Raw genomic sequence first — 24,636 nt, forward strand, 5'->3', positions numbered from 1 at the left:
GGAAACTGGAACAGATCCTGGTGAACACTGCAGTCTCCAAGGAAGAATATAAACCTTCTTAATGAGAGGCAGAAAGAGGAAGAATTGGACAAGAGTGTAGATGCTTGTCATGCAACCTTATGTACAGTGGTGTGAAAAAGTGTTGGCCCCCTTCCTGATTTTTTTTTTGCACATCAACACAACAAATTATATGAAACAACCAAATGTAATAGGTTCACAAAATCATTTTAAATTGTACTGCCAATAACCACCATACACATTTATGTATATACATATATTTTTCACATATATTTTCATATATTTTATATAGTTTATACTTTTCATTTATCTAACTCCTTTTGGTTTTATTTTTATCCTTAATTCCATTTATTTTTATGGTTGAATACCCTAACAGATACAAAAAGCATTTCACTGCATGTCGTACTCTATATGTATGTGTATGTGACAAATAAAATTTGATTTGATTTTGATTTGATTTGATTTTGATTTTTTGAGCAGTGTTCTGAGGGTGTAAGTGTGTTTCTCCTGTCCTGTGTTTAATAAACTGCAGATGTGGTGCACAAAGCCTGGTATCAGTGGTTTATTTGTGATGCTGGGAGAAATTCATGGAAAGAAGTCTGATTTTGAGGTATTTATTAGTAATTCATTGCAGGTAAAATGTCTTTGGGATCAGTCACTAACACAAAAACTCACTAAAACAAAAATAATAAATAAAAAACATGCTAGTCCAAATAAGCAAGAAGAATCATAATAAGAAAACAGCTCAAGTGATAATCAAAGAACACAATTCAGGCAATGTCAAAATCTAGATAACGTAAGGAAAATCTATGGTCAATGTGAACCAATGCTTGGTAATGTCAGAAACTGGTCATGAAATGAGCCATACTCTGAGTTCATGAAGGAGTAAAATAGAAATATAGCTGTCTTTATTCTTCACCTATAAATTACTGCACAATAATGATGACTAACAATGTCCTAGTGAGTTATTAAATCCTGATCAGGACAAATAAAGAGATTAACTAATAGAAAATGGTTTACTACCCCATTGGCTTTCCAGGTCATATTGTGGCCACATTGGTTATCCACACCTCAATAACCTTTTACGCTTATGGTTTTTGTTGTTTCTGTTTTGAGGAAGTGAGAAATACGTTTTTGTGACGAAGTGAAATCGAAAGCTGTACTTTAGCCTCTATGACGGCTCCTATAGACGCCATAGGACTCAGATGTTGATGTGAGGATCAGAAAGTGATGTTTCCGAGCGGTGAGTAAACAGAACCTGTACAGAAACAACAGCTAAGAAAAAAGAACTTGGACCAAAGAAACACTCAGCTTTTTAAATCAACTTTACATGATGGGGTTATTTATGTCACTCTTGCCTGTCTTCAAAACTTGAGAGCCCTGTATATTAAACACACACACTGACACACACACTGATACACACACATACTGTACACACAGACAGAGACACAGACAGACAGACACACACACAGACACACACACAGACAAACAGATACACACACAGAGACACACACATATACACACACATATACACACACACTGACACATACACACAGACAGACAGACACACACACAGACAAACAGATACACACACAGAGATACACACACATATACACACACATATACACACACACAGACACACAGACAGACACACACACAAACACACACACGTACACAAATAAACACTTATTTATGTTCATGCACCTGGTTGTTCATGTCTCATTTCCTCAGTGAGTGAAGATTACACAGAGCTGCAGTTTTTTCGCCTCATGATTGTTTTATCTGTTTGGATCTGGAAAAAGCGACCAGTGACTCGCACCATCGGCTCTCAGCCCATTACCGGTGAATTTTTTTATTTATTCTTTACCTCCTCTGACCCAATAGATGAAACTGTGCATAAATTGTGTAAAAAACACACATTAATTAAAAGAATTTTGCTGATTTTGCTTATCTTGTTTTGTATCATTTGTACTCTTTATATTTTTATTATTATTATTATTATTATTATTATTATTATTATTATTACATGATTTCCAGCCCATGAGAGGTTTCCAGCCCAGTCTCCTGTTTCTCCGTCTGCTGGATGCTCTGTTGTTGTTAAGGCTGAAAGTGGCAGCATTGTTGCTCTTCCTGCCCTCATTAACAGCACGTTTTCAGATCATGTTGCCCTCAACATCACAGGCAGCACTACTTTCACTCGTATGTACAATTCATATATTTATTTATTTCTAAGAAAGTCCATATTTAAATTTTATTTTCTGTTGATTAACCAATGTTTGGGGGGGCACGGTGGCTTAGTGGTTAGCACGTTCGCCTCACACCTCCAGGGTCGGGGTTCGATTCCCGCCTCCACCTTGTGTGTGGAGTTTGCATGTTCTCCCCGTGCCTCGGGGGTTTCCTCCGGGTACTCCGGTTTCCTCCCCCGGTCCAAAGACATGCATGGTAGGTTGATTGGCATCTCTGGAAAATTGTCCCTAGTGTGTGAATGAGTGTGTGTGTGTGTGTGCCCTGCGATGGGTTGGCACTCCGTCCAGGGTGTATCCTGCCTTGATGCCCGATGACGCCTGAGATAGGCACAGGCTCCCCGTGACCCGAGGTAGTTCGGATAAGCGGTAGAAGATGAATGAATGAATGATAACTAATGTTTGCACAATGCTTGTTTCAATTTCACTTTACAGCTTAGATAAATTCATATAGTGGTAAATAGTGGTAGCTCTTGTATTAAAGAGAAAGCAATAATAATACTCTAAAAAGCTAAATAATTTTAGTGAGCATGTGAAAAAGAGCAAAATTAAATAATTCCTATGCTGTCATTTAACCGTGTCGTTTTGCCTATGGCGGCGCGGAATCCTTGTCGTTATTTGTAACGTCTCATGTCATGTCTTTTGTTGTCATGTTCCTGTTTTGTGGTTTTTATATAATATATCCGTTTATTTTTATGCTATCCTGCATTTGGGTCTGTTTTTATCCCTGCATCACTGACAGAAGGATTCCACTGGACTCAGACCCAGCAGGATAGCGTCAGCCTGGACCGGCACTGTGGGAGTATTTTTTTCTTTCTGGACGGGTTTTCCTGCCCTGTTTTTCCCTGGACTTTTTTCTTTTGTTTTTTTGGGGTGACATTGTTCAAATGTCAAATGTGACATTTGTTCCGGTGAGGGCTCCGCTTCCTGTTTCCCACGGGGGAGGCCGCCTCGCTTTTTGCCGGTGGACGATGTCACCAGCCCGGTTTAGTTTTTTTTTTATTTCTCGGTGCCCTGTGATATCACCCCGCATCTGTCCGGTGGGGGATGTCGCTCCACGGAGGATGCCACCTCACTTTCACGGGGGGGCATTGCAGGCCCATATTTTGCCCCAGGGATATTTTTGTTTATTTTGTAACACTCACACACACACACACACACACACACACACAGACACACACACACACAAACACACTAGGACTCTAGTGACACCCCCCCCCCCCCCCCCCCAAAAAAAAATCAGATTCTTTGATCAATGTTGTCTTGTGTGACTTTGTCCTTCATTCAATCTTTCTGTCTCTGTGTCTGTTGTTCCACAGAAGCTTTGAAAACACATAGTGAAAAGGAAATTTTGGGTAAATATGTGACTTCGTCTTTTTCTCCATACATATTTTAAATAATAAATATGTATTTAGTGAATTTAGGACTCAGATCCACATTGAGCTCCAGTGAGAACCTCTTGATGTAGCTGTTCCTGTATTTAAAGGTCCAAGCACTGGTGATGCTCCACTATTGGTTCTATAGGTGAAATAATGGTTAGCCTCATTGATTGTTGTTTTTGGTTCTATTTCCTGGTTTGTTTAGTGAATGGAGAAATACAAAATGGTTTTAAGCTCTTTCTCTTCTCTGCACCATACAGACTTGTCTACAGAAGCTCTACAGGTATTTCTGGTGAGTCACAAAGCCAACTTGAAGAAGAAATATGAGTGCATTTTTGAGGGAAGAAAGGACAACAAAACTAAAATACTTCTGAAGAAGGTCTACACACAGCTGTACATCACTGAAGGAGAATTCAAAGAAGTTAACAAAGAACATGAGATTCTGAAAATTGACAAAGCTTTCAGTCTGCAGAAATCTCAGGAAAAAACAATCCACTGCAATGAGATTTTCAGTCTTCAGGGGGAAAATGAAGACAATAAAGTTGTGCTCACCAAAGGAATTGCAGGAATTGGAAAAACTGTTTCAGTGCAGAAGTTTATTCTTGACTGGGCAGAAGGAGAAGCCAACCAATCCATAGACTGTGTTTTCCTCCTTCCATTTCGAGAGATTAATTTGATTAAAGATGAAGAATTCAGCCTGCACGAATTACTGCAGGAATTCTACCCTGAACTGGAAAAACTCAGCGATACAAATTTGTACAAAAATCTCAAGCTTGCGTTCGTCTTTGATGGGCTTGATGAGAGTCGTCTTCCGTTGGACTTCAGTGTCCGTAAGGTGAGAAGCGAACAAAAGAAAGCCTCTGTGAACGCTCTCATCACAAACCTGATTGAAGGAAATCTGCTTCCTTCTGCATTGGTCTGGATCACCTCTCGGCCAGCAGCAGCCAATCAGATCCCCTCGCAGCATGTGAGCTTGTTTACAGAAGTGCGAGGATTCACTGACAAACAAAAGGAGGAGTACTTTAAAAAGAGAATAACGGATGTAAATCATGCCTCTAAAATCATCTCACAGATTAAGAAATCTCGGAGCCTCTATATCATGTGCCACATCCCCATCTTCTGCTGGATCACTGCTACGGTGCTTCAGGAGATGCTGGTGCAAAATGATGGTGAAGAAATTCCCACTACACTGACTGAAATGTATATCCACTTCCTGCTTATACAGATGAACGTCAAAAACCAGAAGTATGATGACAAAGAAGAGCGAGATTTAAAGAAGCTGCTGGAAATGAACAGAGAACCGATCCTGAAACTGGCCAAGCTGGCGTTTACACAGCTGGAGAAAGGGAACATCATGTTCTATGAAGATGACCTGATAGATTGTGGCATTGATGTCAGCATAGATTCAGAGTACAGTGGGATGTGTGCTGAGATCTTTAAGGAAGAATCTGTGCTTCACGAGAAGAAGGTTTACTGTTTCATACATTTGAGTATTCAGGAGTTTCTCGCCGCACTCCATGTTTTCGACTCCTACACCAACAAAAACATGAATGAGTTACAATTTTTCTTCAAAGATTTCCCTCCTATAGACACCCAGCTGGATGTTTTGCTGAAGAAGGCTGTTGATAAAGCCAAGGACAGTGAGAATGGCCATTTAGATCTCTTTCTTAGATTTCTATTAGGAATTTCACTTGAGTCCAATCAGAAACTCCTGCAAGGCATCTTTATACAAATACAGTTAACCAAAAAGAGCATTAGCAGAGTGACCCAGTTCATTAGGCAAAAGCAGAACGCATCTTCTGATTTGTCCCCTGAGACATCAATCAATCACTTCTTTTGTCTGATGGAACTGAAAGACGGCTCCCTGTACAACCAAATCAAGAAATATCTGTGTACAGACAAGTTTCCAGATAGAGAATTGTCTTCATCAAATTGCTCAGCTCTGGCCTACTTGATATTAATGTCAGGGGACGTTTTGGAGGAACTTGACCCGAAAAAATTCAACCCCTCCATTTCAGCCTATAGGAGACTCATCCCAGCTGTGAGCTGCTTCAGAAAAGCTTGGTGAGAATTCCTATCCAGTAAATCTTTAATTCCTTATTTACTTCCTGTTCTTTCTCCTGCTTGTCATGTGATGTTACCATCAGTCGTATGGTGTTATATACTTCATTCATATAGTGCACCTTGAATCTATATATGCTGTGTCTTCAGGCTTGCTGGTTGTGAGCTGACTGAAACATGCTGGGAGACTGTGGCTTCAGCTCTAGAGGCAGAAAACTCAGTTCTGACCGAGTTGGACCTGAGCGATAATTACAGAGTTGAGAAGGGAGCAAAGTTTATTTCTGATGGACTGAGGAATTCACACTGTAAGCTGGAGATACTGAGGTCAGAAATGTTTGTTATATTATACCTGGAATAAACCTTAACAATACTATTACACTGTTACTACAGACAGGTCCAAAAGTCCACATTGGAAATAGGCTTTCAGCAACCTACACCATAAGGGTCAGGGACACAATAAACACTCACTAATCCTTTCACTTGCTGAGGTATTTGGGTCAGCCATTATTGCATTGTGAGTTTTGGATGGATTTGACTAGGTCTGCCGGCATTTTAGTGCTGAGGGGGTCTGGAATGACTGGTTTAAATTTAAATTTAAGACATGAAATGAAGGGGCCAGGTGGCAGTTACAAAGAAGGTCAAACTTTTATGTTACCTCATTAAACTGTTTACATATTCTGAAGGGACTGATTTATAGGGAACTGTTTCTTGCTGTTTCTTGCTGTGTGCAGCACACACCCTGTGTGTGCAGGGACTTTGAACTGAGCACACATCACCAGAGGTTATGGCATGGTGAATGTCCGAGGACATTTTGGGCCACCAGTACCTCTCACTCTGCATTGTTCTCAGATACCCAGTGTTAATACTGGTGTAGGCCCAGGTTATGAGTTTGCAAGTATCTATGGACAAAGAGCTTATTAGATGGACCAGATTTGGAGGTATTTGTTGCAGAAGGGTGCAAACAATGGCTTTGTCAACTTGCCAGTGTATATCTACCTCTAGGGGGGATATGGAATCACTTCTCATTGTCAGTCTGGGGTGGATGCAGCTGAGTGGATGCAGGAAACTGCATCTGTCTTGGTATTCTTATATTCTGAGATTGTGCATCAGGACAGGGTGAAATGAAGTTCTAGAGTACACAAGGTTCTTGTGGTTAGTGTAGATTGCATACAAACACTTCTCCAATGCCAACTTAAGAACCAGCAGCTCCTGATTTCTGATGTCATTGTTTTTTTTTCAATAGTTGACAGCTTTTGGGGGGAAATAGGCCACTTTCAAAGTCATTTGGAGTTTGTGGAGTTTCTGTTATTTTTACAAATCATGACTTGGTGAGAAAAAGAAATGAATCATCTGTTCATCCCAGGTGATTCATCCCCAGGTCATGATCTTCCAATATCCCTGCACAACCATCTGACCTCCCCTTCAGCCACAGCTCGCAACCTTGGGGTATCCATGGACAATCAACTGTCCTTTTCCTCTCATGTTGCTAATGTGACTCGCTCATGTCGGTTTCTTCTCTACAACATTAGAAGGATTCGGCCATTTTAGTTCACACAGACTGCTCAGGTACTTGTTCAGTCTCTTGTCATTTCAAGACCTGATTACTGCAACGCACTGCTGGCAGGTCTACCTATGAACGCAATCGACCTCTGCAAATGATCCAAAATGCAGCAGCACGGCTTGTGTTCAACCTGTCAAAGTTCTCGCATACCACCCCGCTGCTGCGATCCCTCCACTGGCTTCCGGTAGCTGCTCACATCAGATTCAAAACACTGATGCTGGCCTACAAAGCCAAAAATGGACCAGCTCCATCTTACCCCTGCTAAAAAAACCAGCATTGCTGGTCCATCATAAGGTATGTTTTGCATGCTGGGACCAGCTTGGGATGGTGGTATGCTGGTCCAGCATTAGGTGCTGGTTGCTGGTGTGCTGGCCGACCAACTTGGGATGGTGGTGTGCTGGTCCAGGATTAGGTGATGGTTGCTGGTGTGCTGGCCGACCAGCCTGTGATGCTGGTGTGCTGGCCGACCAGCCTGGGATGCTGGTGTGCTGGTCAACATACAGTATGTTGTCTTTTGGATGCTGGTATAATCCCAGCAAGACCACAACAAAACCCATTTGTTACACATCACATTTCTTAGTGCATATTCATAGTTTAATAAAGGCCAAGACAATTTTCTAGAAAATTGCAATTCACTTTTTAATAAAGAAAAACATTTTGGATATTCCTATCATTTAAATGGCTTTCTTTATATATATATATATATATATATATATATATATATATATATATATATATATATATACACACACATATATATATACACACACACACACACGTGCACACACACACACACACACACACACACATATATATATATATATATATATATATATATATATATATATATATATATATATATATATATATATATATAATATTTATTGGACAATGACATTTGCCATCACACTGTAATATACACACGTGCACAAATAACATTACACAATATAACCTTTACAACACACATTTTTGGTCTTATCTTCCGCTCTCTCTTTTAGCGAGTAACAAGTAGTATGTGGTGGCGATGACCTTTTTTTTTTATGAGGTGCTACCCGGAGTCGTTTACCTTTAGACTCCTGCTCTATGTCTTCTTTATTCTCTGAAAAATTATAGAAACAAAATAAGAAACAAAACTATATATCATTCCATCGTACCCATTAAACCTGAGTTTGGTCAAACATGTCGTTGTTAATGTCCTTAATTTCTCTAGGTGAAACAACTGCCATGCAGCCGTCATTCAGGTACCTCACGTATGCAAACATTCTGATTCCCAGTGATCAGCAGATTCATCGTGTAGAAGCGGAAGCTTTTTATTTACCCCAAAACAAAATCCTAATTACGGTGGCAAAAACATGATGATCTGGAACATGTGCACTTATACTAATTTCGATAAACACTGTAAGGTATATAATGTAGTTGAAAACATTGCAAGATTTATTTTTGGAAAGTGCAGGAACTACATTTACCTTCGTGAACATAGTTGCTTTAAAGGTTGCATAGCAACGCTGATGCTGGGTAATATCTCTTCACATTACCACTTTACTAATAAAACAGACAAACAACTTAACTACTTCTTAATGGAGACAAATGGATTATATATATATATATATTTCAAAAACCATCATTCTGTATGATTTATATGCTGCTTCCCTCATGGAGCCGGGAAGTCAACATTTGTTGGTATTACTATATTTAATTTGTGGAGACACTTTAATCCCTAACGAACGATTTTTAAATGTTTTTATTCTTTGTTATTCAAAGTTTTTGAGCTTTGTTATTTCAGTTCTTTATTCAAAAGAGGGAACAAAAGAAATAACACACTTATAATTAAATATATTCCAATATATTGTGTTTTAATCTTATATTAATGTGTTACATAGAAACATACACAAGCAAAAATAAAGGTTGTTCCTGTAAAGCTCATTCCAGAAAGATCATACTGGTTAACCAGCTACACCAGCCCCGTTTTGCTTGATAACACCATGACTATGCTGGCCACCCAGCTATACCAGCACTATACCAGCATGAACCAGTAAAAACCAGCCTGGACCAGCATGGAATTCATGCTGGTTTATGCTGGATTTTTCAGCAGTTACCTCAAAGCCCTCATCACTCCTCGCACTGCACCCCGCACCCTCCGATCTACCAGCACTGCTCAACTGGTTCCACCATCTCTCAGGGTAAGAGGCAAGTATACTACAAGACTCTACTCTGTTCTGGCACCCTTGGGGGTTCAGACAGCTTAGTCACTGGCTATTCAATGGCGGTTGAAGACCTACTTATTCAGGAAACACTTCAACTAGCACTTCTTTCCCTATCCTTTGCATTTATTTTAAAAAAAAAAACAACCTTTGACACTTTTTCATTGTAACTTTGAACAATGTTTTAAGCTGATGGTATCTTAAGTATATAACCTAGTGAACCAGCATTGATGTATCCAATGATAGAGATTTAAGCACTTATGTACATTGCTCTGGATCAGGGTGTCTGCCAAATGCTGTAAATGTAAATGTAAATCACTGTCATAACTGATTGACAAGAATGGACCGAGTAGAACTCATATGTGAGACACAGACAAAGGAAAAGGGTGAGTATTTAATAGAGTACAACAATAGAGGCAAAGGCAGGTTCAAACCAGACAGGAATATGGTAGAGCAGGCAGGAATGTCCATCAAAAATGGGCAAGTTCACAAGGGGGCAGGAACAAGGGTGGGATGATTAGACAGGAGCACAAGGTGAGGACAAAGACCATCTGTTGAGGACAAAGTGTGCTTGTGGTGTGCTTATTTAACGCTGCACAATAAAAAATGGCAGCTGCCCCAGAAGTAATTGTGCATGCTGACACTGATAATTGTATTTAACCTTACTTCTGAAATTGACTGTAGATTTTTGCTAATTTTTATAACTGTCTTAAGGTTAGCAAGATGCCATTTCTCGAAGAGCAGCTGTGCTGAACTTGCTTCAGCCCTCACATCAGTTTCATCTTCTTTGCATGAACTGGACCTGAGCAACAATGACCTGCAGGACAGCGGACTGGAGCTGCTCTTTGCTGGACGGGAAGATTTATGCTGTAAATTACAAGTTCTGAGGCAAGTATAATAAATAACTTCAACAATCACTTGGCATACATACTGTTAATATTAAGTCAAGTCAAGTCACTTGTATTGTCACTTCACCACAGCACATGTGCCTTGGTGAGTGAAATTCTTGGTAGCGGACTCCAGAAATTGCAGAAACAATTAACATACAGGTGAAATTAACAGGCGAAAATGTGTAATATGCTCATACATATAGTCAGTACACACAGTGTACTAGACATACTTACAGTTAGCACTACACATTATACGCAATATGTACTGTAGGGTGTAGCAATATGCAGTGCTGTAGGGTGTATTAGTTATGACTGTTAATTAGTCTTAGTCCTCAGTTGGCTAGTGTGGGATTGGATGCTGCGGAGACGTCTTCCTGAAGGCATCAGAGAGAGCAGTCTGTGGGACGGGTGGCTGGAGTCACTGATGATCCTCCAGGCTTTTCTTATACACCGCCTGGTGTAGCTGTCCTGGAGGAAGGGAAGCTCACCTCCAACAATGTGGCTGGCAGTTTGCACGACCCTTTTCAGAGCTTTACGGTTGCCAGCGGTGCTGTTTCCAAACCAGTCAGTGAAGCAACCCGTCAGGATGCAGGTGTAGAATGTGCTGAGGATGCTGGGGCTCATTCCAAACTTCCTCAGACGTCTCAGGAAGAAGAGGCGTTCATGTGCCTTCTTCAGCACTGCATCAATGTGTATGGACCAAGTGAGATCCTCACTGATGTTAACGCCGAGGAACTTAAAGCTGCTTACCCGCTCCACAGGTGTCTTATCGGGGTTTGTGTTCTCTGCTCTGTCTCCTGAAATCCACCAAGAGCTCCTTGGTCTTGTCAATGCTGAGTGAGAGATGGTTCTCCTGACACCATTTAGTCAGGGTGCTCACCTCTTCTCTGTAGGCCCTCTCATCGTTGTCGTTGATCACCCCTATCACCGTTGTGTCGTTTGCAAATTTGACGATGATGTTGGAGCTGTGTGTGGCTGCACAGTCATGTGTGTACAGGGAGTACAGGGGTGGGCTGAGGACACAGCCCTGAGGAGCACCAGTGTTGAGGGTCAGCGGTGATGAAGTATTGCTGCCCATTCTTACCACCTGACTTCTGCTTGTTAGGAAGTCCAGGATCCAGCTGTACAGAGCTCTGTTTAGTCCCAGAGTCTGGAGCTTCGCAACAAGTGTGGCAGGCACTATAGTGTTAAATGCTGAGCTGTAGTCCATAAACAGCATTCTCACATAGGTGTTCTTATTTTCCAGGTGGGAGAGAGCAGTGTGTAGGATGAAAGCAATAGCATCATCTGTGGAACGGTTGCTACGATTTGCAAATTGTAGCAGATCCAGTGAGGCAGGCAGCACAGAGCAGATGTAATCTCTGGTAAATCTCTCAAAACACTTGCTGAAGTTGGGTGTGAGAGCAACTGGCCTCCAGTCATTTAAGCATGTGATTTTGTTTTTCTTTTGTATGAGCACAATGGTGGATTTTTTGAAGCATGAGGGAACCACAGACAGACAGAGGGAGAGGTTGAAAATGTCTGTGAGAACACCGGCTAGTTGGAATGTGCATGCTTGGAGCACACGGCCTGGGATGCCATCAGGACCCGCAGTCTTGCGGATGTTTACCCGTCGGAAGGATCGGGTTACATCCGCGACAGAGACGGAGAGTGCACTCACATCTTCTTCAGCAACCGCAGGGGTGCTCTCTGTGTGGGCGGGGTTGTGAGCCTCGAAACAAGCAAAAAATTTATTAAGCTCATCTGGTAGAGAGGCGACAATGTTCACAGTAGCTGGTTTATTCCCTTTAAAATCCGAGATGTTACTGATGCCCTGCCACATGCTTCTTGCATTGTTGGTGTTGAATTGTTCTTCAACTTCAAATTGTTCTTCAACGGATGTCCGCATGATAAGGTTGGTCGAACATCGCTATTAATCCATGGTTTTTGGTTCAGGTAAATGCGGATTGTTTTTGTCGGCACTACATCTTCTACACACTTCCTGATGAAACACGTTACAGTTTCTGAGTGCGCCTTTATGTCGTCATCAGACGCTGCCCTGTCCACGTGATCAAAATAGTCCTGTAGTATAGCATCTGATTGGTCCGACCAGCATTGAATTGTCCTGAGGGCGGGTGCTTCCCGTTTTAGTTTATGCCTATAAGCAGGCAGGAGCAGAATGGAAGAGTGATCTGAAAGCTGGAAGGTAGGCGGGGGGACAGATTTGTAGGCGTCCTGGAAAGGAGAGTAGCAGTGGTCCAGTACATGGTCACCACGTGTGTTGATGGTGATGTGTTAGAAATATTTGGGAGCTATTGTTCTGAAGTTGGCTTTGTTAAAGTCCTTCTTAACAATAAACGCTGCATCTGGGTACGCGGTTTGTTCACAGAGTTTGTTGTCCAGTGACTGAACATTAGCCAGCAAAATGGTTGGGAGAGGAGGTCGGAGGGGACGGCGTCTGAGTCTGACAAGGACGCCGGCTCTCTTCCCTTTTTTCCAGCGGTGTTTCCTCTGTCGTGTCTGTGCGGCCCAGACAAAGGGCTCTGATGCGGAGTTTGTAAACCAAGCGCCAGCGTTCAAGAACTCAAAGTCTGGTTTGCTTTTTGCGACGTAGGAACCTATGTTTAGAAACATATGTCTGTCATAGACAGTTATACAAACAACATCCAACACACAGAACAGCAAAATAACCAGTAAAAGAAACGAAAAACTTTTTTCGAAAGTTTTCTCGGAGTTCGGCGCCATTTTGGAGTGTGACCTTTTTACAACCACAGAGTTAAGTATTAATGTAAATGATGAAATCTTTGTTTATGTCTATGTTCTAAATCCAGGCTGAGCTGGTGTAACCTCACCAAGAAGAGCTGCTCATTCCTCTCCACTGTTCTCAATACTTTAAGAGAGTTGGACCTTAGTAACAATGACCTGCAGGATTCAGGAATGAAGCTCATTTCTGATGGACTCAACAATGAACACTGCAAACTGCAGATACTGAGGTTAGTTTTCATATGATACACTACAGCTAAACTTTGCTGGCCAGGAAGTTTTCTCATTTTTTATTTCCTCCATCATTTTTAGGTTGTCTGGCTGTTTAGTGACAGAAGAAGGATTTTCTCTATTGGCAATCGCTCTAAGTTCAAACTCCTCATCAGTCCTGACAGATCTCGATCTGAGCTACAACAATCCAGGAGATAAAGGAGAAAAGCTGCTCTATGAACTACTGAATAATCCAAACTGCAAACTGGAGAGACTCAAGTAAGATTTTAGATGGCTTGAGTATTTTTAGGCAACACACAGACCATTCTGTACAGACCATATAATTTATCAATAAATTATAATACACTGCTCCAAGTCTTTTACAAATAAATGTAAATTTATAAAGTTCTTCTTTGACCATGATGTAACTATACTGTAAAACCCTACTTTGCATTCTGTAGGATGGAACCAAAAAGTGGGCGATTTATCAAAGCTGGGATCAAAAAGTGTAAGTTGCCTGAACCCTGCCTACCACTTTATGTTTTCTTATTTTCCTCTTCTGTTCTCTCTTCATACCTCTCTCACTTACCTTCACCTTTATAAGTAAAATGCAGAGTGATGTGATGGCATGGTAGAATGAAGTTACTCTGTAGAATTAGATTTTTTTTTTAACTAATTCTTTTTAGACTAATGCATATGCTGATAATGCTGGTATATACCTTCTAATATATTATGATGCTATTATGAGACAAATAAACTTTTTCTGTTTTTACAGATGCCTGTGAGCTCACATTCAACCCAAACACAGCCCATTCACAACTGTGTCTGTCTGAGTCAAACAAGAAGGTCTCTTATACCTTTCAAAACCAGCAGTACCCAGATCACCCGGAGAGATTTCTGCTGTTCCAACAGGTTCTGTGTAATGAGAGTTTGAGCCATCGCTGTTACTGGGAAGTCTGTTTGGAAGACTCATTGCCAAAAATTGGCATTGCATATCCTGATATTGAGAGAAAAGTAGAAGACGTTATGCTGTGGAATTCTCACATGAGGCTTGGGTCAAACTTGGTCTCCTGGGTGCTCTGGTGTGTAACCAACAAATACTGCATTGCTAGGCACAATACAAAGGACTATATCATACGCATGCCAAAGTTGAAGAGGATAGGTGTGTATCTGGACTGGCCTGCTGGAACTCTGTCCTTTTACACCGTCTCACCAGATACACACTCACTTACACACATACACACATTCTGCACAGTGTTTGAGAAGCCGGTGCATCCAGGGTTCGGCGTGGAAAGCGGCTCTCTGACTTTGTGCCAGCTGGATTAAATGGCCGAATAAAGAAGCGTTTAAAAAAATAAATATTGTATTGCATATGTTCATTGCATCTGTTCATCTTTGCTCTCAATCAATTAAAGTCAGCTTGGTCTAACAGTTATACACTTTTAAAAGAGTTGTACAATGATGATAGCAGTGCAGCTTTATAGTTTTTTAAATCATTTATAGAAATCTAAAAAAGAAAAAAAGGTTCAATGCGGCACATTAAAAATAGAGGGTAGATGATCTGAAAAAGGTCAGCCAGTGTTTTTTATTTGCTTGTTTTTTTCCCCCAGTTGGTTCCTTTTAGGTAGCAAAGGATTGTTTTGACTTCATTAGGCCTATGTAATGGATTATTCTTAGTAGTATTAATAACATTTATATTAAAAATGAGATAAAAGCTGTAGGTCGCTCTGGATAATGGCATCTGCTAAATGCTGTAAATGTAAAAGTATATTGTCCCTGGTGGCTTTTCAAAAAATGTAAACGTCAAATTATGTTAACTCCATTGGCTTTCCACATCATGTGCATAGCCAATACCCCTCCCCCTAGTTCTCTATAAACATTTTGAGGAAATAAGCAGTAATTTATTCATTTTTGAACTAAAGTTTAATCGAATTTTGCAAACAGATTTTTTTTTCGGATGCTGTCATTTAACCTCCGTGACAAAACTCATATAGAGGCTGCAGGATATTTTGTTTCAAACTATATTTGTTTATCTAAATAACAAAAGTCGGGATGTTTCCTATTGGTGAGTAAAAGAGAAAGTACACAGAAATAAAGTTGTTCAACAAATCAAACATCAGAGAAAGTAAAAGAAAAAGCGTTTTTTTAATTTACAGTCCAGGTACTATATTAGAATTCAGATACAGCTGTTTACAGATGTGAAAGTGTTCGGTATAAATGCATGTTTATCTATCTATCTATCTATCTATCTATCTATCTATCTATCTATCTATCTATCTATACATATATATATATGTAGTATATGAGTATATGAGTCTAATTTTTCCAACACACTTTAGATCAGTTTTATTTTAATTGTCGTCTGATCACAACTTCATTAGAAGGCATCAGACTCCCAGAAGAGCTGAAGTTCACAGACTATATCACGAATTTGCTCAAATATAAAGAGTTTACAGCTGTATGTAGTGTGGAAACTCCACACAGCTGAATGTTACTCAACACTACTACACTGTGTGTTAGGAGTTTGACATGTTGGAGCTTCTCTAAAGGTAAGAAGTAAGAAACCAAGACGAACATGTGGAGCTTGAGCTTCTTCCTGACTGTGAAGCAGACTGGTTGTAGCACCATGTTATACATTAACCTTGTCACTTATTTGCCTCTGTAGAATAGCTGTACACACACACACACACACACACACGTCTGTGCATCTGACTGTTCATGTCTCATTTCCTCTGTGAGTGAAGATTACACAGAGCTGCAGTTTCTTCGCCTGATGATTGTTTTTTCTGTCTGGATCTGGAAAAAGCGACCAGTGACTCGCACCATCAGCTCTCAGCCAATCGCTGGTAATATGGAGGTTTTTTTTCTTCCTGTATTTCTGTGCTTATTTCCATTAAACCTACAGAGAAAATTGTGCATCAAAATTATAATCAAGGTGACAATAATAAAACATAACATTAAGTGGTTTCTGTCAATATTTAAGAATAGGAATATATATCAAAGTTGTAAATATATAAATAAAACATTCTGATTGATGATTTTAACTTGATCTTTTAATAATTACTGATACTCTTGTAGGGTTTTTATTTTTACTGTTAATAGAAATGCTTAATTTATCTTTTTATTTTACTTTTGTATTTATTAATTGTTTTAATTAATTGATTTATTTAAAGACACTCCAGCCCAGTCTCCTGTTTCTCCGTCTGCTGGATTATCTGTTGTTGTGAATGCTGAAAGCGGCAGCATTGTCTCTCTTCCTGCCCTCATTAACAGCACGTTTTCAGATCATGTTGCCCTCGACATCACAGGCAGCACTACTTTCACTCGTATGTAAAAACACATTCAGATTCTCTGCTAATTACGCAATGTTTGATCACAGTTCTTCTTTTGTTGCCATTGCTCAGCAGTTTAACTGTAATTAATTGGACCAATTTTACTTCCACTTTCACTTCATTCAATCTTTCTGTGTCTGTTGTTTCACAGAAGCTTTGAAAACACATAGTGAAAAGGAAATTTTGGGTAAATATGTGACCATCTTTTTCTCCATACATATTTTAAATTAACAATCATGTATTTAGTGAATTTAGGACTCAGATCCACATTGAGCTCCAGTGAGAACCTCTTGATGTAGCTGTTCCTGTATTTAAAGGTTCAAGCACTGGTGATGCTCCACTATTGGTTCTATAGGTGAAACAATGTTTAATCTCATTGATTGTTGTTTTTGGCTCCATTTCCTGGTTTGTTTAGTGAATGGAGAAATACAAAATGGTTTTAAGCTCTTTCTCTTCTCTGCACCATACAGACTTGTCTACAGAAGCTCTACAGGCATTTCTGGCGAGTCACAAAGCCAACTTGAAGAAGAAATATGAGTGCATTTTTGAGGGCAGAAAGGACAACAAAACTAAAATACTTCTGAAGAAGGTCTACACACAGCTGTACATCACTGAAGGAGAATTCAAAGAAGTTAACAAAGAACATGAGATTCTGAAAATTGACAAAGCTTTCAGTCTGCAGAAATCTCAGGAAAAAACAATCCACTGCAATGAGATTTTCAGTCTTCAGGGGGAAAATGAAGACAATAAAGTTGTGCTCACCAAAGGAATTGCAGGAATTGGAAAAACTGTTTCAGTGCAGAAGTTTATTCTTGACTGGGCAGAAGGAGAAGCCAACCAATCCATAGACTGTGTTTTCCTCCTTCCATTTCGAGAGATTAATTTGATTAAAGATGAAGAATTCAGCCTGCACGAATTACTGCAGGAATTCTACCCTGAACTGGAAAAACTCAGCGATACAAATTTGTACAAAAATCTCAAGCTTGTGTTCGTCTTCGATGGGCTTGACGAGAGTCGTCTTCCGTTGGACTTCAGTGTCCGTAAGGTGAGAAGCGAACAAAAGAAAGCCTCTGTGAACGCTCTTATCACAAACCTGATTGAAGGAAATCTGCTTCCTTCTGCATTGGTCTGGATCACCTCTCGGCCAGCAGCAGCCAATCAGATCCCCTCGCAGCATGTGAGCTTGTTTACAGAAGTGCGAGGATTCACTGACAAACAAAAGGAGGAGTACTTTAAAAAGAGAATAACGGATGTAAATCATGCCTCTAAAATCATCTCACAGATTAAGAAATCTCGGAGCCTCTATATCATGTGCCACATCCCCATCTTCTGCTGGATCACTGCTACGGTGCTTCAGGAGATGCTGGTGCAAAGTGATGGTGAAGAAATTCCCACTACACTGACCGAAATGTATATCCACTTCCTGCTTATACAGATGAACATCAAAAACCAGAAGTATGATGACAAAGAAGAGCGAGATTTAAAGAAGCTGCTGGAAATGAACAGAGAACCGATCCTGAAACTGGCCAAGCTGGCGTTTACACAGCTTGAGAAAGGGAACATCATGTTCCATGAAGATGACCTGATAGAGTGTGGCATTGATGTCAGGATAGATTCAGAGTACACTGGGATGTGTGCTGAGATCTTTAAAGAAGAATCTGTGCTTCACGAGAAGAAGGTTTACTGTTTCATACATTTGAGTATTCAGGAGTTTCTCGCCGCACTCCATGTTTTCGACTCCTACACCAACAAAAACATGAATGAGTTACAATTTTTCTTCAAAGATTTCCCTCCTATAGACACCCAGCTGGATGTTTTGCTGAAGAAGGCTGTTGATAAAGCCAAGGACAGTGAGAATGGCCATTTAGATCTCTTTCTTAGGTTTCTGTTAGGAATTTCACTTGAGTCCAATCAGAAACTCCTGCAAGGCATCTTTACACAAATACAGTTAACCAAAAAGAGCATTAGCAGAGTGATCCAGTTTATTAGGCAAAAGCAGAACGTATCTCCTGATTTGTCCCCTGAGACATCAATCAATCACTTCTTTTGTCTGATGGAACTGAAAGACGGCTCCCTGTACAACCAAATCAAGAAATATCTGTGTACAGACAAGTTTCCAGATAGAGAATTGTCTTCATCAAATTGCTCAGCTCTGGCCTACTTGATATTAATGTCAGGAGACGTTTTGGAGAAACTTGACCCGAAAAAATTCAACCCCTCTAATTTAGCCTATAGGAGACTCATCCCAGCTGTGAGCTGCTTCAGAAAAGCTTGGTGAGAATTCCTATCCAGTTCTCTTTCATTCCTTATTTACTTCCTGTTCTTTCTCCTGCTTGTCATGTGATGTTACCATCAGTGCACCTTGAATCTATATATGCTGTGTCTTCAGGCTTGCTGGTTGTGAGCTGACTGAAACATGCTGGGAGACTGTGGCTTCAGCTCTAGAGGCAGAAAACTCAGTTCTGACCGAGTTGGACCTGAGCGATAATTACAGAGTTGAGAAGGGAGCAAAGTTTCTTTCTGATGGACTGAGGAGTTCACACTGTAAGCTGGAGATACTGAGGTCAGAACTGTTTGTTATATTATACCTGGAATAAACCCTAAAAACACTATTACACTGTTACTACAGACAGGTCCAAAATTCAACATTAGAAATAGGCTATCAGCAACCTACACCATAAGGGTCAGGGACACAATAAACACTAATCCTTTCATATTTTCATCGTTGGTGGGGTGGGGGTTTGGAGTTTGTTGATTGCTTTTATTTTACAAATCGTGACTTAGTGAGAAAAAGAAATGACCTGATGACTGATTGACAAGAATTGACCGAGTAGAACTCATATGTGAGACACAGACAAAGGAAAAAGTTCAGAGTCATTAATGGGGAACTTGCAGAGTAAAAGAATTGCAGAGTAGAGGTCTTCACGGGTCAACTTAGATCTGAAAACCACTTAGATCTAAAAGTTTCACATGTGCCTCGGACACGGGTCGGGTATAATAATAGCGGCATCGGGTCTCAGGGAATTTAAAATGAATGTGTTTTTAACGAACGGACCCGAGAAGACCCGAACTACTGTATATCGCGTGTGTGCATCGACTCGAGTCCTTTTCCAACCTCTCCTCTGTTTGCCAGGACCGCTTGTGACATCGTGTGACTGGCAGTAAGCTAATTTTCATTGAAACAGACCTGTCAATCAATTTTGAATCCATGCTGTAGCGGTTACACAAAAGTAACATTTGGGTCCAGTCGGGTTAAAAAAATTGCCGTCGAGAATCAGTGTCATAAACAGTCCAGTAATCTGAAACACAGTCAAACAGGCCAATGCAATGAGAGCAGAATTCCAAGTCATAAACAGTCCAATAATCCATAATAATAATTAACATAGTAATACAGAGCAGGCAGGAACAACAATAGAGGAAAAGGTTCAACAAAGACAGGAATATGGTAGAGCAGGCAGGAATGTCCATCAGAAATGGGCCAGTTCACCACAAGGGGCAGGAACAAGGGTGGGATGATTAGACAGGAGCACAAGGCAGACTCCAAAGGCCATCTGGTGAGGACATAGAGCTTGTGGCGTGCTTATATAACGCTGCACAATTATAAATGGCAGCTGCCCCAGAAGTAATTATGTGTGCTGACACTGATATCAGCTAATTGTATTTAACCTTACTTCTGAAATTGACTGTAGATTTTTTGCTAATATTTATAACTGTCTCAAGGTTAGCAAGATGCCATTTCTCGCAGTGCAGCTGTGCTGAACTTTCTTCAGCCCTCACATCAGTTTCATCTTCTTTGCATGAACTGGACCTGAGCAACAATGACCTGCAGGACAGCGGACTGGAGCTGCTCTTTGCTGGACGGGAAAATTTATACTGTAAATTACAAGTTCTGAGGCAAGTATAATAAATAACTTAAACAATCACTTGGCATACATACTGTTACTTTTACAGTTTATTTTTGTGTGAACTTCTTTTTACAACCACACAGTTAAGTGCATTAATGTAAATGATGAAATCTTTGTTTATGTCTGTGTTCTAAATCCAGGCTGAGCTGGTGTAACCTCACCAAGAAGAGCTGCTCATTCCTCTCCACTGTTCTCAATACTTTAAAAGAGTTGGACCTTAGTAACAATGACCTGCGGGATTCAGGAGTGAAGCTCATTTCTGAAGGACTCACCAATGAACACTGCAAACTCCAGATACTGAGGTTAGTTTTCATATGATACACTACAGCTAAACTCTGCTGGTCAGGACGTTTTCTCATTTTATATTTTTTCCAACATTTTTTAGGTTGTCTGGCTGTTTAGTGACAGAAGAAGGATTTTCTTTATTGGCAATCGCTCTAAGTTCAAACTCCTCATCAGTCCTGACAGATCTCGATCTGAGCTACAACAATCCAGGAGATAAAGGAGAAAAGCTGCTCTATGAACTACCGAATAATCCAAACTGCAAACTGAAGACACTCAAGTAAGATTCTACTAAAGTTCTGGATGCACTGTAGCTCTTACACACCAACCTTGGCAAAGTCCTCTCATGCTTGAACAGGTTTGGTTTCCAGTGAAAGGAAGTACTGTAATAATGTTATAGTGTACAACAACATTACATTCATTCATGTTCTTTTAACTTTGTAGGAAAAGTTTGGGGGGAAAACACACATAGGGGTGTGGTGGTCAGGGATGGAATACATTTAGACATATATTGTTAATTACATTACACTATTAGAAGTCTATTTCAAATGAGTGTACATTACTAATGTTCTTCTTTGACCATGATGTAACTGTAAAACCCTGCATTCCTTCTGTAGGATGGAACCAAAAAGTGCCCGATTTATCAAAGCTGGGGTCAAAAAGTGTAAGTTCCTCTTTCTGATTTCTTCTTTTTCTCTTCTTTATGCACAGCTTCTAGAGCAGAGGTATTCAACTAAAATTTAAAGAGGTCCAGTAAGAGAAAATTTCTTATAACAAAGGTCTGGAAGATCATAATGTCTAACTAGTAGGTGTGATATATATTTAAGTAGCCTAGTAATTGCATGAACATCTGCAAGCAATCAATACCTGACTGTCAAATCAAATAAATTCAGTACAAGTCAAAAACCTTTTGACAATATTCATTGTCACGTAACATAGAACTGAACATATGTATGATTGTAGATTTGTACAGAGCTCTAGCTTGGCTTGGCAAGATTTTAAACCTGGGCTTGAATGGAGTCAGGGCCGCTCTCATACACATGTGGAGGTGCTCATTAGTGACCCTGGAACCATATTTAGTTTTGATTATGTTCATTGTAGAGAAAGCTGCCTCGCAGTTGTATGTAAAGCCAAACATGGTAAGGATGTATAGAGCTACTCTCCTCAGACCTGGGAAAGCTGTCTCAGGGAAGCTGTCTTCAGATTTGAGTGGATATGTTTGTTCAAAACCTTTATGTTTTGTCTCATAATGGCGTTTCGCATTGCCACTTTTAATATGAGACACACTGGTTTAGTGTGAAGTGTGAACAGAAATCAGTCTCCGTCTCACTCGTCTGTTTCTCTCCATTTCTCCGTCTCACTCGTCTGTTTCTCTCCCTTTCTCCGTCTCACTCGTCTGTTTCTCTCCCTTTCTCCGTCTCACTCGTCTGTTTCTCTCCCTTCCTCTGTCTCACTCATCTGTTTCTCTCCCTTTCTCCGTCTCACTCGTCTGTTTCTCTCCCTTCCTCTGTCTCACTCATCTGTTTCTCTCCCTTTCTCTGTCTCACTCGTCTGTTTCTCTCCCTTTCTCCGTCTCACTCGTCTGTTTCTCTCTCTTTCTCCGTCTCACTCGTCTGTTTCTCTCCCTTTCTCTGTCTCACTCGTCTGTTTCTCTCCCTTTCTCCGTCTCACTCGTCTGTTTCTCTCCCTTTCTCCGTCTCACTCGTCTGTTTCTCTCCCTTTCTCTGTCTCATCTGTTTCTCTCCCTTTGTTTTCTACATGTATCGCTATCTTTCTTTCATGTGTAACTTTACTCTAATTCTCTCTCATCTGTCTTGCACTGTTGAGTCGCAGTGTTTACTTCAGGAATGCACAGACTTGATTGGCCTGTGCGTTTCCACTACCTTTACCGTAAAGATTGTAAAAGCTGCGCCGGTTAAAATAGAAGCGCTTCGTCAAGTTTTAAATCATAACCTTTTGTTTTGGCTGTAGGTCCGGGTCCGGATTGGACAGCTTCTGGGTCCGGACCCGGACCGCGGTCCACCTGTTAGTGACCTACATTCTAGAGGATGTTGCTAAGGGTCTTGAACATCTCAGCAACTGTTATACCTACTTGGGTTGATTTGGGAATGAGGAGATGAAGCAGGCTTGGGACAAACAGATTCTTTATTGTTTCTTTTTTCTTTACTTTTATTTTTGTTGGTTTTATTCTACTTTGCAGATATAAAACCGGCTTTGTGCTTCTCAGCTCTCTCTATCTCAGGTTCACAATAAACTGGTCATTTGCAGCTACAGTACAGTAGAGAGCTGTTTTTATAGACAATTGTTTAACACTGCTATATCACCTTAATTTGGTCTGCTGAATCTCTCCCTAAATTCTGTCCTATTAATATTAATTCCTGATCCAGAAAAATCTCTTGTCTAATATTTTTAAGGGCTTATTACAGTTAGACAAATGCTAATGCTGACTTATACCTCCTACTGTAAATATGATGCTATTATATCTGTTCTTGCAGATGCCTGTGAGCTCACATTCAACCCAAACACAGCCCACACACAACTGTGTCTGTCCGAGTCAAACAAGAAGGTCTCTTACACAGCCAAAAATCAGCAGTACCCAGATCACCCAGAGAGATTTCAGGTGCATCGACATGTTCTGTGTAAGGAGACTCTGTGCCATCGCTGTTACTGGGAAGTTTGTTTCGAAGACTCATCACCAGAAATTGGCATCGCATATCCTGATATTCAGAGGGAAGATATAAACCTGCCAGTGTGGGATGCTCACATGAAGCTTGGGTTAAACCACGTCTCATGGGCACTCTGTACCTTTACCAGCGAACGTTTCTTTGCCAGACACAATTCAGAGGACACAGACATATACATACTAAAGTCAAACAGGATAGGTGTGTATCTGGACTGGCCTGCTGGAACTCTGTCCTTTTACAGCATCTCACCAGATACACACTCGCTTACACACTTGCACACATTCTGCACAGTGTTTAAGAAGCCGGTGCATCCAGGGTTCAGTGTGGAAAGCGGCTCTCTGACCTTGTGCCAGCTGGATTAAATGGCAGAATAAAGGAGTGAATTGTTTAATTTTTTTAATTAAAGTTTTATGCATATTTAATGTATTATAAATGTCTGGAATCATTTAATTAAAGAAATGTAAAATAAGTCTAAAAAAATAAAAATATATATTTCTGAAAGAGTTGTAAAATGATGATGGCAGTGCAGCTTTACAGGTTTCACATCATTTTCACATAAAAAAAACCCTCAATAACATATAATTGGAAAGGTCCAGGTAATGTTTTTATAATCATCAAGAGTCCAGTTTCAGTGTCTACTGTAGCCTGAAGATGCCACCTGCTGCTGTTGTAACTCATCGCTTAATGGGTCAAGTGAACCCCCAACCCTGGAGGTGTGAGGCAAACATGCTAACCACTAAGCCACCGTGCCCCCAAATACTTGACGCTTGAGGTGATGAGCTACAACAGCAAAGGTATAGTGTATACTTTGGATATGCTTACCAAAGATTTATTAAGAACCCCTGTACATATACTCATTCATGCAATTATTTAATTAGCCAATCATCTGGTTATCACAGGTTCCAAAACTGGACGCAGTTTTTTATAGTTTACAGACTATAAAATGATGGCAAATGACATTTGCCATCACACTGTAATTTACACACGTGCACAAATAACGTTACACAATATAACCTTTACACCACACATTTTTGTTCTTTTAGCGAGTAACAAGTAGCATGTGGTGGCGATGACCATTTTTTTTAAGAGGTGCTACCCGGAGCCGTTTGCCTTTAGACTCCTGCTCTA

General features: G+C 40.4%; 2 protein-coding genes across 4 annotated transcripts in view; one reads left to right on the forward strand and one right to left on the reverse strand.

Moving 5' to 3' along the window:
• LOC132839103 (CMRF35-like molecule 1) overlaps positions 1-1,214 on the reverse strand; it is a 14,383-nt gene extending 13,169 nt beyond the window's left edge. The window contains exon 1 of the mRNA XM_060859884.1: positions 1,182-1,214. Within this exon, the coding sequence (XP_060715867.1) occupies positions 1,182-1,214 (33 nt within the window). The remainder of the gene's footprint in view (positions 1-1,181) is intronic.
• LOC132839878 (NACHT, LRR and PYD domains-containing protein 3-like) lies at positions 1,134-24,009 on the forward strand. Of its 3 annotated transcripts, none has more exons than XM_060861093.1 (11): positions 1,134-1,261; positions 1,750-1,860; positions 2,056-2,217; positions 16,789-16,824; positions 17,108-18,911; positions 19,027-19,200; positions 20,358-20,531; positions 20,683-20,844; positions 20,928-21,104; positions 21,442-21,488; positions 23,320-24,009. In XM_060861093.1, the coding sequence occupies exons 1-11, from the start codon at positions 1,249-1,251 to the stop codon at positions 23,868-23,870; spliced, it is 3,411 nt and encodes a 1,136-aa protein (XP_060717076.1). In that variant the 5' UTR covers positions 1,134-1,248; the 3' UTR covers positions 23,871-24,009. The 3 variants fall into 3 exon arrangements, with proteins under 3 accessions (XP_060717076.1, XP_060717075.1, XP_060717077.1); XM_060861092.1 differs by lacking the exons at positions 16,789-16,824; positions 17,108-18,911; positions 19,027-19,200; ... (3 more) ...; positions 21,442-21,488; positions 23,320-24,009 and adding exons at positions 3,581-3,616; positions 3,901-5,704; positions 5,852-6,025; ... (3 more) ...; positions 13,767-13,813; positions 14,081-14,678; XM_060861094.1 differs by lacking the exons at positions 1,134-1,261; positions 1,750-1,860; positions 2,056-2,217 and adding exons at positions 15,159-15,370; positions 16,050-16,151; positions 16,479-16,631.
• Positions 24,010-24,636: the final 627 nt, after the last annotated feature.

The sequence above is a fragment of the Tachysurus vachellii genome, chromosome 24 (assembly GCF_030014155.1).
Source record: "Tachysurus vachellii isolate PV-2020 chromosome 24, HZAU_Pvac_v1, whole genome shotgun sequence".
In the NCBI taxonomy this organism is placed as follows: domain Eukaryota; kingdom Metazoa; phylum Chordata; class Actinopteri; order Siluriformes; family Bagridae; genus Tachysurus; species Tachysurus vachellii.

Bases quoted from the DNA above. Each gene is read 5' to 3' on its own strand.
- LOC132839878 (XM_060861093.1), top strand. The intron at 1,861-2,055 runs GTGAATTTTTTT...CATGATTTCCAG, and splicing joins CGGCTCTCAGCCCATTACCG to CCCATGAGAGGTTTCCAGCC. The intron at 21,489-23,319 runs GTAAGTTCCTCT...CTGTTCTTGCAG, and splicing joins CAAAGCTGGGGTCAAAAAGT to ATGCCTGTGAGCTCACATTC.